Source organism: Myotis davidii, unplaced genomic scaffold (genome assembly GCF_000327345.1).
Source record: "Myotis davidii unplaced genomic scaffold, ASM32734v1 scaffold2559, whole genome shotgun sequence".
Lineage (NCBI taxonomy): Eukaryota > Metazoa > Chordata > Mammalia > Chiroptera > Vespertilionidae > Myotis > Myotis davidii.
The window spans coordinates 73,336-89,469 of NW_006290026.1; the positions used below are offsets into that span (position 1 = coordinate 73,336).

A 16,134-nucleotide genomic window follows, 5' to 3' on the forward strand; every position below is an offset into this window, starting at 1 on the left:
CCGTCCCCATTGTATGGATATTTGAGTAAATAGCTGTAGGTTACTTCAGGGAAGAGCATGGGGAATCACTACTGCATGCAACTCACAGGGTATTGCAGGATACTTCCAGATGGAGATCCAACCCTTTCAATGATGGGTTCTCAATCAAACTTACTTAAAACTAACAGTCCCCTTTGGAAACCAAGAGCTCTGACCCCACCATTCAGGGCTATACAGATGGTCCAGCTGGAGTGACCACAGTCCTTGTCTAAATGTCTGAAATGAGGGTGGAAAGTGGGGAGTGCACAGGGCCCAGGGAATAGGGGTACTTTTTAAAGTTGCATGAATTTCTCCTGATTCTTCAATGGCCCCATTTATAAATGTCCACAGTGCCTGAGTCAGCGTGGGTATCAGGGATGGAGGCCAAAGTTGGGGGAGAGAGGGAGAGAGTTTCTGCCTAATTATTTCTAAGCTTCTAACAGGACCCTTAAACACCAAGACAAACTTCTCTTTTACAATAAGTTTCTGAGGACTGGTGCCAAGCAAGAAACCCCCACTTCTTTAGTCCACCAAACAATACCCTCTTTGTCCCTCCTCTTCCCACCAGATGAGACCAGCCTCCTCCCACAGCCATATGTTGGCAACATGTGCCAAGACCTGGAGCAGCAGGATGCCCAGGGTGCAAGGATCACCCAAGGTTAGGGAGTAGAAAGGAGTGCAGAGGCCTGGCATCTCGTACCCCACAATGATTGGAAGAAATACCTTTCTTCTCTCCCTCCCTCTTTCTTTCCACAGATGGCTGTATCTATCTAGTTTGGGGGAGAGCAAGACACCACCAGGACCAAGGGTTGAAGAGGGATCAGCAGAAAGAATCAAAACAAGAAGGAAAACCACCCCAGAGAAATAGATATAATGGTATGGGGCCTGGGATACTACATGACCTGGAAAGAAGAGAGCTACGCTAGTCCTGGGCCCATCATCACATGAAAATCTGGAGGAAACAAATATATAAGCTAAGCCCAGCAGGTGTGGCTCAGTGGTTAAGCTTCCACCTATGACCCAGGTGGTCACAGTTTTATTCCTGGTCAGTGCACATGCCCAGGTTACAGGCTCAATCCCCAGTGTGTGGTGTGCAGGAAGCAGCTGATCAATGATTTTTTCTCATCTTTGAAGCTTCTCTCTTTCATCCTCCCTTCTTCTCTGAAATAAATAAAAATATGTATTTTTAAAAATATATATATAAGCTAATAACTTCTTTTTTGTTTGTTTGTTTAATTCTCACACGAGGATTTTTTCCATTGATTTTTAGAGAGAGTGGAAGAGAGAGGGAAAGACAGAGAGAAATATCAATGTGAGAGAAACACATCGCGCCCTGCACAAGCCCTGAGGGCTTAGCTGGGGAGGAGCCTGCAACCGAGGTACGTGCCCTTGACCAGAATCGAACCCAGGACCCTGCAGTCTACAGGCTGATGCTCTATCCACTGAGTCAAACTGGCTAAGGCTAAGCTGATAACTTTTTAAGATTGTGTAGCTTTAGAGTCTAACATTTACAAATAGTCAGCAAATGCATTTCTCACCAGCATGGCAACTCAAAGAACTGTTGATAAAGAGACAGAATTCTGGTTTTACTCCATGCTGATCCCATCTGGGGTAATTAATTAATCAGAATAATTCATTATCTAAATTTAGAACATTCGCCTTCCTGCACTCTCTTTCTTTTTTTTTTCTTCCTGCACTTTCTATCAAAGGCAAGTCCTCCTGCCTATGTGAGCATGCAATACTATGATGCAGCTATTAATCCCAACCACTAGGTTTTCCTTCTTGATCCTCTGCTGCCCCACAGTGGGACTCACAGTTGACCCACTCCTCAAAGTCCTTTCCACTTTTGCAGGTCCTTCCTCTGTGCCTTTCTTTACCAGATTTTTCCATGCCCAATAAAGTCTTCCCTAGATTGTAGGCCACTGCCCATCCCAACAATCAAGCCTTCTTTCTCTATGATTGTGAAGGCAGTAAGTCCCTGGGACCCTAGAGCTGGGTGATGGGAACAGAGGAGAGGAGGAAAGCCAAGTGCAGAAGACCAGGAAGGACATCTTCATGGTGACCTTGAAAGAGATCATGTACTATTCCAAAGACAGAGAAAGCCAGTGGTCTGAGTGTTGTGGATGGAAGGTATATACAAGGGTGGACAAAAGTAAGTTTACAGTTGTTCATATGGAAAAATATATAATACAAGATAAATAATAATGCAAGAATAAACTCTGTTTTGCACACTCATGACTGTAAACCTACTTTTGTCCACCTGCATGTGCTGTTTTCACAAGATCAAGGGGCAGTCCCAATTAAATTAGGCATAAGGCCGAGACCGGCTTGGCTCAGTGGATAGAGCGTCAGCCTGTGGACTGAAGGGTCCCGGGTTCGATTCCGGTCAAGGGCATGTACCGTGGTTGCGGGCATATCCCCAGTAGGAGATGTGCAGGAGGCAGCTGATCGATGTTTCTCTCTCATCGATGTTTCTAACTCTCTATCTCTCTCCCTTCCTCTCTGTAAAAAATCAATAAAATATATTTAAAAAATAAATAAATAAATTAGGCATAAGAAGAGGAGTTAGGAAAGGAAATATCAGATCCCTATAAGATCAGCAAAAGACACAAATAGAAATACACAGATTCTTCTGCCTCCCCCTCCCCACAGCACAGCTGCTTTCTCCTTCCCCATCACTTCCCCATTCTCACTTCCAGGCCTCAAGTCTCACAGGAAATAATGTCAAAGTCAGCTCTTAACCAGGCATGTCTGATCTCTCAGCTCCACAACTGCACTTGTCTGAGGCTGTTCCTACTTAAAAAAGTATCAGACTCACCGTGCCCAGGGATGTTGGGTGGAAAGTGAGCCAAACCTGGGTTCACATGGTGACTCCACCAGTCACTAGCTGTTTTACAGGGACTTAATCAAGTGACTTAATCATCTATGCTACATTGCATCAGTGAGTCCTCTCATGGCTGTCATGAGAATTCAGTTTTTAAAACTAGTCTATGTTAACTTCATGAGGGTAGAGGCAGCGTGTCTCTTGATCTGCCCTGCACCCTCATTGCCAAGGGCATTGCTCAACATTGAGAACTTGCTCAGTAAATATAGTCCATAGTTCAGAGTCTAGGCTAGGTGCTCACTAAATGTTTTTCTTTTTCTTTCCATAAACTATTACAGCTACAGGGGACCCTAAGAAGCCTCCACGCCATTTTACACATGAGAAAATGGACTCAAGTAATTTATATGGGTCATACAGGCTGCAAGAGTCAGAAGAAGACAGAGGCCAGCTGCTCAGACCTTGTGGAACTGCTGATACAAGGCACAGAAGAAGAGATAAAGAGTGAGATTAGGTAACAAAATGCCCCCCAAACTGCAGAGAATCGGAAATCTCAAAGAGGAGAAATTAGAAAATTAGTCTGTATCTCCTAAATAGGAGTGATTAAGGCACATGGACTAGGAAGGACATTGGCTGGAACAGAAAAGTTTTAGTCAGAAGTTATGCGTAACAGGAGTAATGAATAAAGACAGAAAGAGGAGGACCCTAGGTAATTATATAGTGGTATTTATTAAGCCAATCCTATGTAACAGGTGTGTGTGTGTGTGTGTGTGTGTGTGTTTATAATCTCATTTAATTCTCACCAAAAACACTGTGATAAAGTTCTTATTATAATATCCAGTGTAGCAATGAGGAAATTGAAGCATATAGGAATTAAGTAATTTGCTCTGTAAAATCTGGATCATTAACCATAACTCACTCTATTGGGTAAAATTCTAGTCAGGAGTTACTGTTTTGAATAATCAGAAGAAGGTCAAAACCCTAAGTAGGCATTACACTTATCCCAAAAAGTGTGTGTTCAGGGAAGAGAAAACAATGAGGAATTACTGAAGATGAGTGAGGGAGATGGGGACATCGGGAATTTGAGATGGGGATATTAAAAGCAAGATAAAGGAGCAGACGTAATCACTCTACAGTCACTCGACCAGGCAGTTAAACTCTTAAGCTAGATGGAAAGAAAAGTTGCAAATAATATAAAGATTAAAAATCATTTTTATGTTTTTTTGGAATAGCTATGAATATTGTTGTGTCTGTTTCCTCAATATTCCCAAGATATCCCAAGAAAGAAACTATTCAAGTGACTCAGGAAAGTCAGCAGATCTGATGTTCCTCTCCCAGCCTCCCTCTTGTGGCAAAATAGGATATTACTGCTTAGACTCAAGAAACACCAACACAAATGTAAGTGTCTAGCTTGGACCTTACTGAAGGGAGGACATTATGTGTATGGTGGCTGCTGCAGAGTTCCAGGAAGCTGTCAGCAGGAGCTGAATCATCCTGTTCACCCTGCAGTAGTTGATCAGGTTTCCCAAAATTGCACCAGCACATCTGGAGGTCTTCATTGCTCAACCCCTTTTCCCCATGGCTGTTTGCTCAGCCTGGTACATCAACAGAGGGATTGATCAGCTTAGCACATGAAGTCCCCTTTCCCAATGGGGATCCAAATGCAAACAAAAGAGTTACAGATACTTGTTGAAGTCTGGAAATTAACACTACTTTCAACCCAATGAATGAGTCCGTTGCTGTTTTGTGGATGCTGGCAGAAGACAGGAGAGCGAGTCGAAGGACTGGTGATCGTGGCACAGCAAGCAGCATGAGCAGCATATTGGCCAGGGTTATCCTGAACCCCTAACTCCCAGGCAGTAACTTCAAAGAATCCAGGTGGATGCTCTATAGGCAGGAGGCTTGCAGTACAATCAAAGAACACTGAGCTTGAGGAATGCACGCTTTTATAGTCAGCTGTCATAAGCCTGGTTAAAATCACACGGGGTTTTGCATAAATGACATATGAATGTGCAGGAACTTCAAGGCCCACGGCTAATTGCCCTTCCCAAAAGCACCCTCCCCAATTTCTTCCTCCACCCTCACCTCCATGCTCGATCAGCCAGTTGTTCCCTGAGTCACATCAGATTGTTCCTACGGGTGAGGCAGGATTGCCTCAGAATGGTGCTAACATACTGATCGTCAGTGACTCCCATGGATGTGGGATGCAGGAAAGGTTCAAGATTCCGGGCTACAGCAGCCAACTGCCCTGCCCTTCTGTGTGTGTGTTTGGAGGTGTGAGGAGAATCTGTGCAGTGCCCCCATCCCATCTACAGCACCCTAGGAGGTTTTTCACCCCCTGCTTTCCTCACAGCCATCATCCAGGATGCCCCCTGTGGTTCTCAGGTCAATCCTGGAGGAAGGGGAGAGCACCAATATTCCTATCTGGGCCTTCCAAAGGAATCAGGCAGAGGAACATCCTCACTGGCAGTGATCAAGGCCACAACTCAGTACTCCCCTGGCAGGGCATAAGCCGTGAAGGATCGACTGGGAGTGGGGAGGGTCCCCTCAACCCGGCCTGCGCCCTCTTGCAGCCTGGGACCCCTCGGGGAATGTCCGACTGCACAGCTTAGGCCCACTCCCCTAGCAGCCCTGAACACCAACCAGAATGGGGGAGCAGAGAGCATCTCAATTAAGTGCCTGAGGCCTGTCTGGAGGAGGAGTGCCCTGAGATGCTCAGAGGGATCACCTACTACTTGGACTGAGTGTTCACAGCTTCTTATGTTCTACTCACCAACACTGAGCAAGAGAAGGGCCAAGGCACCTTGAGGAAAGGGGATATGAAAGGGTAGGTGACCTACCGGAAGAGGAGGGTTTAGAGGAATGGTATTCCTCAGAATCCTACTTAACCCACTAAAACTACTCTCAAAGCTCTGGGTTCAGGGCAAGAATGGCACAGAGAGGGACATTGTCAGCCCACTCCTGAGTGTCATGAAAGGGGCCTAAGTTTAATTTATGTACTTACCTTGAGCTCCCCAGGGAGAAAAAAGAAAGTGGACAGGATAAGGCACTTGGCGCTTTCATTCTCACTCACGTTACTATTTTTTAAATATGTTTTTATTGACTTTTTACAGAGAGGAAGGGTGAGGGATAGAGGGTTAAAAACATCGATGAGGAACATCAATCAGCTGCCTCCTGCACACCCCCTACTTGGGATCGAGCCTGCAACCAAGGTACATGCCCTTGACTGGAATCAAACCCGGGACCTTTCAGTCCACAGCCCAATGCTCTATCCACTGAGCCAAACAGGTCAGGGCTCACATTACTGTTTTTTTATTACATTGTGTTGGGTGGGAAGTATATGGAAATGCTGTCTTTGATATGTAGTAATGAAAGAAAAAGCAAATGACTCAGAAGGAAATAAACCAGCCAGTGGTATTTAAACACACACACACACACACACACACACCAACAACTTAGAACAAATAAAGAAAAACATGTCACAGGAGAACAGTTTCAGATCAATGAAGAAAACAGAAGTCCACATGAATAGCCCAAGGCTAAGGCAGATTACAGTGGGAGGTCTCACCCCACTTATGAGAAGCGGGGCAGACTTGGACCAGAGGGAGGAAACCTCAAAAGACTGGAGTCCTGACAGACTATGGGGGAACAGGAGAGGGCACAGAGTCATTCACACCCCCATAGAAACTTCCTGGAAGGATTGAGATTTCAGAGAAGGTATAGAAGCCTAACATAGCTTGCCAAAAAGAGGTAGAAAGATTGTTGCTGACCAAGAAGGTATGAGACAGCTGAGAGAGGAGGGTGACAGGACCTGACAGGTATGCAACCTGCATTTAGGACAGAGTCACTTTAGGATAGCATGTTGTTCTGTATGGGGGACCCCTTTGCAAACAACCATCAGGCCACAAAAAACGCATGGAAAGACCTGTGTTTCCATGTGACTGGCTTCTGCTCTATTCTGTGTTTTACTAGTATTTATAATGCATTAAATATCATCTTGAAAGGAATAAATAAATAAATTCTAAAAATTAAGAAAATATAAAATTTGTCTCAGCGAATGAGGAGATGGCACAAAAGACTAAGTACTGGTGATCTAGGGATAGGGTATGCAGAGAATATAGGCTGTAAAGGAAAAGACACAATAATAAAATGTGCCTCATTCGCTGGAAGACATTGGGTGTTCTTTGGATGGGGGTCATCTAGAATTCAACCTCCCTTTTGAATATATCGCTCCATCTGCCATAGCCTCACTCTCCTTCCTGAACTCCACTTCCACCAAATGGCTTCAGTGACTCTCAGATAGACCTGGCCATCCCTTTTGGTCCCTGCTCATTTACCGATTGATCTATTTTTGTGTTTATTTGTTGTCTTCTTTCTGCCAGGAATGGGGCTTAGTACTGGGGACAGAGAAATGAACAGAACACACATCCCTGTCCTTGTAAAATTTGCCCCCTGCTGCCAACAGAGATTCTTTTCCTGTTGGCTATTTCCCTCATCCACAACGTCTCTCGGGAAGCCTTTCCAAATGCCATTCCGCACTTAACTTCCTCCTCTGATGAAGCTCTTGTCACCCATCCTTAGTAGCAATTGTGTAAGATTTGCAGGAATGTCTGGGTCACACTTGGCTATTAGACTTCTCAGACTTTTATAATTAAGTTATGAAAACTTATTTTTTGTTTTTAGCTTTAAATCATTAGGCACTGTTCATTTTTTGTCTGTTTCATCTTTAAAACTAGACAAGCCAAAAGATCCTCTCTGCACTATCATAGCTATCACCTGATTTTCAGACTGTGCTTTGAGTCAATACTTTCTGCTTTTGAGTTAATTACACTTTTTTTAAGCTTCCCAGCCCTATGGACTCAATCATCACACCTTGCCTTTACATTTCTCAAGCTGTTTGACATCTAATATTTTACCTTCACTGAGCATTTTATTCCGGTTGACCATAAGAGGTGACTCAGTTGGCTGTTTGGCCCTCCACTCCTTGTAATAGCCTGTAAGACTCTGCCTTTAACCCCAATTTGACCCCATAACCAAGCCTGGTTCCCCTTCCTCCATTTCCCTGAGTGACTGTTGCTTAAAAAGAATCCTTTTCCAATTTTGTTAACAGTCACATCATTAGTTGCTGAAACAGATTCCGATTCTGACTTTAAGCAGAAAATACATTTATTTACCAGTTAGTTCTTGAAATCAATGGAGAAACTAAGACTTAGGCAGGAGAAGCACAAACCAAATAACACAATGGGCCTAGTCCTGTAATCACCTGCTGCTGCCAAGAGGGCAACGGTGTGGACCCATGTCAAAGTCCCAGTCCCAGATCACCCGGCAGAGCATCTGTGTTCACTGAGGAAAACAAACCCAGCCTGGCCTGTGCATCCTGCTTCCTCACAGTCAGATGAGGGGCCCAGCCTGGCACTCTCATTGGCCTGTGCATTTACCTCACCTGGGCAGGGCTCCACGCCAAGCTGTTCCCAAAACTATATCTGGCTGTCTCTCCAGGTAGTCTGCACCAGGACCTGGGACATCCAGTACCTTCCACTCAGACACGATGAGCACAATGGTGCCTGTCCTGCTGTCCCTGCTGCTTGCTGTGGGTCCTGCAGTCACCCAGGACACTCAAAACAGTGAGTTGGGAACCAAGGGCTGGGTATGGAGAAGAATGCAGGGGAGGGAATGAGCGAGATAGATGGGCTGGGAGAGGGCCCCAGACGAAGCCAGGATTCCCAGTGTACAGTAGGAATGGGTGTTCGAGGCTGTCAGCTACCTCAGCTCACACAGCTCACACAGAAGCATTTAGGGAGCCTCTGGGCTCATGCTAAGTAAGGCCTTAAATAATTAGAATCTAAAATTCTTAGTAGGCAAATGAACAAAACTGAGACCCAGACAGTGAAGTGACCTGTCCTGGGTCATACAGCCAGGACAGAACAGTGGCCACACCGGTGCAACTTTTTGTTCCTCCCTCCTTCCAATGGCTGGGTGTATCTGTCTGACTCTCGAGGAGAAAGATAACAACTCCAGAGAGCACTTGTAAAAGCATACTAACTGGAGGATACTTCTGGAAACAAGCCCATTCCTTCCCCGCATAGTTAGACACTTGGACAGTGGGCCTGGAAGGCTAGTGACCAGGAAAGAAGCCAGCTGGAGGTTGGGCAGAGTCCATTTTAGGACAGAGTCCTGAAGCTCTTTTTCAGGATGAAGAAATGGAAGCTAACCTGTGGAAGTTAGAATTTTTACATTTACAAACTGTCAGAATCTGTGTTTTATAACTATTGATTATATTTACCTTGTTAATAACATCCTACACCAAAATCCAGTTTAGATTTAGTGTTCTCCAGAGAAACAGAGTGAATGCCATGTATATGCACAGAAAGAAACATTTATTTTAAGGATATGGCCCACACCATGGTGGGGGCTGAGAAGTCCAAAATCGGCAGGGTTGGTCCGCACACTGGAGACCCAGAGGAGAGAGGACGTTGCAGTCTTGGGTCCAGAGGCGATCTGGAGGCAGAGTGCCTTCTTCCTTTGGAGACCTCAGCCTCTTCTCCTGTGGCCTTCAGCTGATTGGAGGAGGCCCACCCACATTATGGAGAGTAATCTGCTTTACTCAACATCTACTGAGTAAAATGGCAATCACATTTAGAAACTAATTGGTGAGAATAACTCACAAATGTGTCCTCACTCCCACTTTTTATCTCTTCTTTTCTTCTTTCCCCTTGTTACTTTTTACATTTGAACTTTTCTCATTCTTCATCTCCTGTTACCCCTAATTTTAACAAGCTTTCCATGTTTTTTTACCTAACCTAAGCTCTTTGTTCCCCCTGGATACTTTTTCTTATTTTGAAACTCTTTCAGCATGCCCACTGCTTTTCACATTTCCTATACCATAGCATCTTTTCAATGTTTCCGAAGTTTAAGTTTGTGAAAAGGAGAGTTGAGGCCCAGTTTTGGTATCACTGAGCCTAGTTCATGTCCTGTATGTCCTACAACTGTCCCTTCTTTCCCATCCATCCCCCTCCCTTCACCTTCTTGCTAGTAATATCTGTTTCTTCATAACCTCCTCCACCCTTCCTTACCTTACCCTTTTCCTTACCCCAACTTTAAAAAAGAAAAGAATAACTTAAGTACTGAAACTAGAAATCTGGAATATGACCTCTAACATTAGTAACACCCATCTATATATGTAAAAGCCTAAGCAACCATCCAACCGATAGCTATACAATGACCACCAGGGGGCAGATGCTCTTACCAGTAGCTACGACACACACTGACCACCAGGGGGCAGGCGCTCAACACAGGAGCTGCCAAGCTGTGGTGACTTGGCAGCTGCGGTTCTTGGGTGATGCACCCAGAACCAGAGAGGAGGGAGCCCAATTCCAGGATGCGTCACTTGAGAACTGCCCACTTGCAATCTGGGACCCCTTTGGAGGGTGTCAGAGATCCAATTTCAGTCTGATCCCTGCAGGCCAGGTGGAGGGACCCCACAGGTGCATGAATCCATGCACCAGGCCTCTAGTAAGAGTTATATTAGGAATCCATTTTGAAATTTATTATAAAAATATCCCAACCCTCTACCACTCCCTGACTCACACAAAAGCACAGGGACAGCCCTGGCATTTCTGAGTTCCATCCTGTTCTTAGTGTATGCTGATCCATTCTAGGTCATTTCCTGTGGTTACTAATTAATTCTTCTTCCTACACTTTCTAATTATAGTGTTTGTTAGGTTCAACTAGGTTATGGTCCAATAACAAAGACAGTATTTAGTAGCATAACACAGCAAGTGTTTATTTTTTTGCTCCTGTAAACATGAACACTGAACAGACGATATTCCTGTCTTCCATGTGGTGATTCAAGGATCCAGGTAGTTCCCATGTTGGGACTCTTCTATTTTATCCTGTGGCCTCCACAATCATCACCTAAATAAAAGAGAGACAGAGGGTTCAAATCAGCTCATAGGGCCTCCGACCAGAAGAAAGAAATCACTTCCACCCACATTTCCTTTTGACAGAACTCAGTCATGGTCCCAATCTACACTAATAAAAGAGAAACATGCAAATTGGTGTCACTCCACTACACCTACCAGCCAATAGGATGAGTAAGCAAATTAACCCAACAAAGATGTTGGTTAATTTGCATACGCAGGTGCGGAGCAAAGACTGAAGGCTCCGGCCAAACTGAAGACTGAAGAGGCTTGGTTTCTCCGCTGCAGCTGGACCAAAGGCCTGGGTCCCGGGTGCCAGAGGAAAACCGGTGCTGGCAGCCAGGTGAAGGAAGGCCTATTATGCGAGTCTTCATGCAACAGGCTTCTAGTATACCTATAAAAAGGCTAAGAAATACCATCTTTTATGTGCCAAGAGAGAATACAATGTAGTAAAACACAAAACAGTCTCTGAAGTATCATCCCCAGAATAGAAATAAAGCCCATTCTTTCAACTGAGCATCCAATAGTGCATGGGTGGCAGCAGGTGGAGAGATCTGGGGGGACAGAGCCCAGTGATCAGGTCTCCCTTCCTGGCCCTCTGCTGCCCACACTGGGACTCCCCTGCGTGAATCCCACAGTTCACTCTTTTCTCCCCTTTTTCAGGGCCTTATTCTCTGACCTACCACTCCAATGGGGTATCCAAGCCCAAGGAGGGCTTCCCCAGTTTTCAGGCAACTGGCTACCTCAACGACCAGGCCTTCTTCCACTACGATAGTGAAACTGAAAAAGCTGAACCCCTGGGCCCATGGAAACAGGTGGAAGGAATGGAGGACTGGGAGGAACTAAGTAAATTTCAAAAGGCCAGGGGGGACTTCTTCCTGAAGAACCTGAAAGACATCATGGGCTACTACAAGGACACAGGTCAGTGGACTATGGACTGCTGGGGTGGAAGGTCTTAGCTCAAGAGGCAGCCCTGCAATTTTGAATGGAAAGGGGTCTACAGGCTAGAAATGCTCCCCATGCCAAAGAAAAAGTCAGCCGCACACTGAGAGATTTACAGACATTTCTTCATCTCTCCCCCTTCCCCCTGCCCCAACACATCACAGCTGCTTTTCCTCCTTCCCCATCACTTCCCCCAACCTCGCTCCCAGGCCTCAACTCTCACACCAAGTGCTGTCAGGGTCAGCCCTTGTGGGCACATCTGTCCTCTCAGCTCCACACCCCCACCCATCTGAGGTGGATCCCACTTTAGAAGGCATCAGACTCACCCCCACCCAGGGATGTTGGGTGGGGAGTGAGCAAACTTTGGGTCATTCTGATCAGGGTTCAGGTTCTAGCTCTGCCAGTCACTAGCTGTTTCACAGTGAACATGTTCTTAATTATCTGGTCTGGATCTGCCAAAACTGGAGCATTGAGTCCTGCCTCCAAGAGATTTTGTGAAAATGATCTAGGTAAATTCCGTGAAAGCTAGGACATAGCCTGTCTTGATATCCCTGGGAGCCCCTTAACCTAAGACAGACAAGATGCTGAGTGATTGGAAGAAAGTACCTAGTGCAAACCATGGCTCATACTAGCTGCTCAGGAAGGACTGAATTCAAAACCACAAACTGTTAGGGTTCCATAAAATCATAAAGACCCTCCTGTCCATAGGAGGAGACTGGTGGGAGGGGTCACCAGGTCTTATGGTGTGAGGAGTCATGCAAGGTGGAGCTCAGAGACTAGTTCTCCCATCTCCCAACCCAGCTTTCTTTCTCCCAGACCATGCTGCCTACCCCACAAGCCAGCCAACCACAGGCCTGATGAACTGGTGATTTTAAATTATTATAGGGCTGGTGTCAAAAGATGGGTTTCTGGGTATTAAAAAACAAATAAACAAGAAACTACAAAAGAAGGCAAAAGTTACTAAATCTGAGGATGTAGTTTGGAAGTCCTAGTGAGAAAACAGCCTGAACTGTGCTCAAAAATAGGAGTGGGTACGGCACAGGTGCCTGGGAAGGAAACTAAAACAAAGTTTGATTGGCTGGAATGGAAAGTGGATGTGAGCAATCATGGTATGAAAATAGGTATTAGAAAATAATAAGGCCTGACATTTATTGACCTCCATGTGCTGTGCTAGGCACATGTATTGACACATGCAATGATCAAGATAACCCTCTAACATAGTTCCATTGCCATCTTAGAAATGAGAAAATTGAAGCAAAAAGGTTATTGGCTGAAATTTACACAACAAGTCAGGTGAGGGTGGACATGGGTCTGGGATTAGAACCCAGATAGCTTGAGATCAGAGCCAGTGCCAATAGCACTAGTCAGTATTGGATAAACACCTACTTTTATAATAGGAATAAAGTGACTCTTCCCCCCTTTCCGAAGGCCAATTTCCAATTGGGAAGGGAGGCCATGTTAAAGATCTGTAATGAAAATATCAGACACCAGAATAGAGGGAAGAACTGCTCAACTTCTGTGGACTCAACTGGAGACATCAAACTTCATGTAGACGGGAAAAGAGGACAGATTGCACAATCTATTTTTAACTACAAGTAATTTCTATTTAACTTGAAAATGAACTTCTGTGCTCGTGTCAGGTTCCTAAGACCTCAGAGTATATTAAATGTTCATTCAAAAAGGTGCTTCATGGGACTAGAAGATCTATTCACAGCCTGTAGCAATCTGAAATTCCATGATTGGGAAGAACGTATCTCATCTCAGATTGGCCTAAAACACCAAAGCATACTGTTTCCCTCTCTCTGCCTGCTCTTTGTCTGGCTAATAACCCATTTGCCAAAATAAAGGGGTTGCGTCTTTAGATTTCAAAACCCTTTCTTCCTCATTGCAAACTGTGCAAGAGTAAGTTATTAAGACAGAGTTGATGCCAGGCTGACTGATTTCTGGGGGATCGGGTTGCCTGCAGGGAATCACACCATGCAGGAAAAGTATGGCTGCAAACTTCAGAATAACAACTACTGTGGGGCATTCTGGACGGTTGCTTATGATGGACGGGACTACATCAAGTTCGACACAGAAATCCCAGCCTGGATCCCCCTGCAACCAGAAGCTCTGAAAACCAAGGTGAAGTGGGAGACAGAAGGCTCTGTGCAGCGGGCCAAGGCCTCGCTGGAAGAAGAGTGCACCGGGAAGCTGCAAAAGTACCTGCAATTCAGCAGGCCCTTCCTGGACCGTCAAGGTACCTACTGCTCCCTCTGTCCTCCTCCTCACACTGAGCTGAGAAAAACAAAGGTGACCCCAGGCTGGGACCTCAGGGGAACATTTCAGGCAAATCCTGTAGTCATTTCTCTCTGTGATATGCCTCCCGGCGTGGCTGTGGGGAAGGCAGGTGTGTAACATGTCTGCCCAGGAAGGATGAAGATGAGTAAGTGTGAGCAGGATTGATTGACACAAGCTGAGACCTTGGTTTAAGAATTAATCAGAAAGAAGTTCTTAAGCAGCAGACAGACTGGGGAAGGCAGGAGCCACAAAGCCCACTGGAAGGTTGGGGGGGGGGGGGGGGGGGAAAAAAAAAGGGGGGCGGCGAGGAGAGAGAAACCAAAAACATAAAAACACGGGACATTCAAATTTCTTGCCACCAGAAGTCAATCCACACTGGGTGGGCAGGTGGGTGCTGGGAGGCAAGGAAGTAGCCACAGACATTCCTTTATCCAACAGGGAAGCCTCATGGAAAGCCTCAGCTTCCCTGATCTGGAAGTTTCCTGGGGAGGCAGGTAGAAAACTGAGAGCTCTGCTCATCCCTGACTCCAGGGGTGGGAGAGACATGAACAAGGAAATGTCTCCCTCAGACCTTCAAACTCTGTGCTGTATCTCTCCACAGACCCTCCCTCTGTGTCAATCACCAGCCATGTGAACCCAGGAAACATCAGGACCCTCAAGTGCGTGGCCGACAACTTCTACCCAAAACCGATCAGTATGTACTGGACTCAGGCAGACAGTGTAGTGGAGACTGAGTCATGGGGAGAGGGTCCTCTCAGTGAAAATGGCACTTACCAGTCCTGGGTGGTGGTGAAAATCCTCTCTTTGGACAGAGGCCCTTACTCCTGCCACGTGCAGCACAGCAGCCTGGCCCAGCCCCTTACTGTCACATGGAATGAGAGTCAGTAACCAGGGGCTAACAGCATCTCCGGGTCCGGAGACTAGTAGGCACCCTTTCATCGGGACATGAGAGATGAGCTCTAGAATGACTGTCATCGCCATCAGCAAGGCCCAAGAGGAACAGTGAAGGGGACGGAGAGGTGGTGAATTTGGAGACACAAAGCTTCAATGCTGAGCACTGAGCTGACTCACTGCTACATTCCCTCTCTGAACCCATTGTCTATTCTGTGGAATCTAATCACACTAAACAACTAGCCCATAGGAAAAATAAATCCGATTATTGTATTGCTAAAAGCTGTAGAGATGTCAGCAGAGATTATTATTCATCCTGCCCCCAAGCATTCGAATCATCTGAAATTCTTGGTATCCACTGGAAACAATATGTTCTGGCCATCTTTTTGTTTGTTTGTTTTGTTGATCCTCACCTGAGGATATTTTTTCCATTGCTTTTCAGAGAGAGTGGGAAGAAGAGCGGCGGGGCAGAAGAGGGAGGGGAGAACCTCCCACATGCCCCAACTGGGCCAGGGATTGAACCTGCAACCCAGGCAGGTGCCTTTGACCAGGAATCCAATGGGTGACCCTTCAATGCATGGAACAACACTCAACTACTGAGCTATACCAGCCAGGGCTGTACTGGCCAGCTTGACCTGGGGTCTCCACTGTAGCATGGTATGACCACCTTGTACCTTGAGTATTATTCAGGTGCCCACTGCTGATGTCCCCTCTGGTCATGAGGTCATAGAACACTGCAAATTCTTTAATTCAATCAGAAACCTCTTCTGTACCTCAGTTTCCCCCACACTTACTTGCCACCTGTGAGACACTATCCTCCATTCCAGCCACTCTGCCTCTCTCCTACATTATGTTGGCTTTAGGGCCATGTCACCAGAACCCATTTTCAGCTGCCTGTTACCACATAAGCCAAACTCCTGAGACAGATGCTGTTGAAATTGGAAAGTGATTTATTCAAGTGCTGGACACCTGAGAAGATGGGGGATTCTTGTTGCAAAGCCAATCTCAACATCTCTGTGCAGGCAGAAGTTTTTTGTTTTTTTTAAATAAATCTTTATTGTTCAGATTATTACAGTTGTTCCTATTTTTCCCCCCCATAGCTCCCCTCCACCTGGCTCCCATCCCACCCCCTGCCCTTACACACACACACCCGCACTGTCCTCATCCATAGGTGTACAATTTTTGTTCAGTCTTTTCCCGCACCCCCCACACTCCCTTCCCCCTGAGAATTGTCAGTCCACTCCCTATCTATGTCCCTGATTC

The 16,134-nt window shown here is 45.8% G+C and overlaps 1 protein-coding gene across 1 annotated transcript; it reads left to right on the forward strand.

Moving 5' to 3' along the window:
* Positions 1–8,326: 8,326 nt before the first annotated feature.
* Positions 8,327–15,157, forward strand: AZGP1 (alpha-2-glycoprotein 1, zinc-binding). The gene is made up of 4 exons (XM_006762750.2): positions 8,327–8,463; positions 11,422–11,679; positions 13,667–13,939; positions 14,582–15,157. The coding sequence occupies exons 1-4, from the start codon at positions 8,388–8,390 to the stop codon at positions 14,866–14,868; spliced, it is 894 nt and encodes a 297-aa protein (XP_006762813.1). The 5' UTR covers positions 8,327–8,387; the 3' UTR covers positions 14,869–15,157.
* Positions 15,158–16,134: the final 977 nt, after the last annotated feature.

Excerpts from the sequence above, each read along its gene's own strand:
- AZGP1 (XM_006762750.2), top strand. The coding sequence starts at position 8,388 with ATGAGCACAATGGTGCCTGTCCTGCTGTCCCTGCTGCTTGCTGTGGGT. Across the intron at positions 8,464-11,421 it reads CACCCAGGACACTCAAAACA|GGCCTTATTCTCTGACCTAC; the intron begins GTGAGTTGGGAA and ends CCCCTTTTTCAG. Across the intron at positions 11,680-13,666 it reads GGGCTACTACAAGGACACAG|GGAATCACACCATGCAGGAA; the intron begins GTCAGTGGACTA and ends GGTTGCCTGCAG.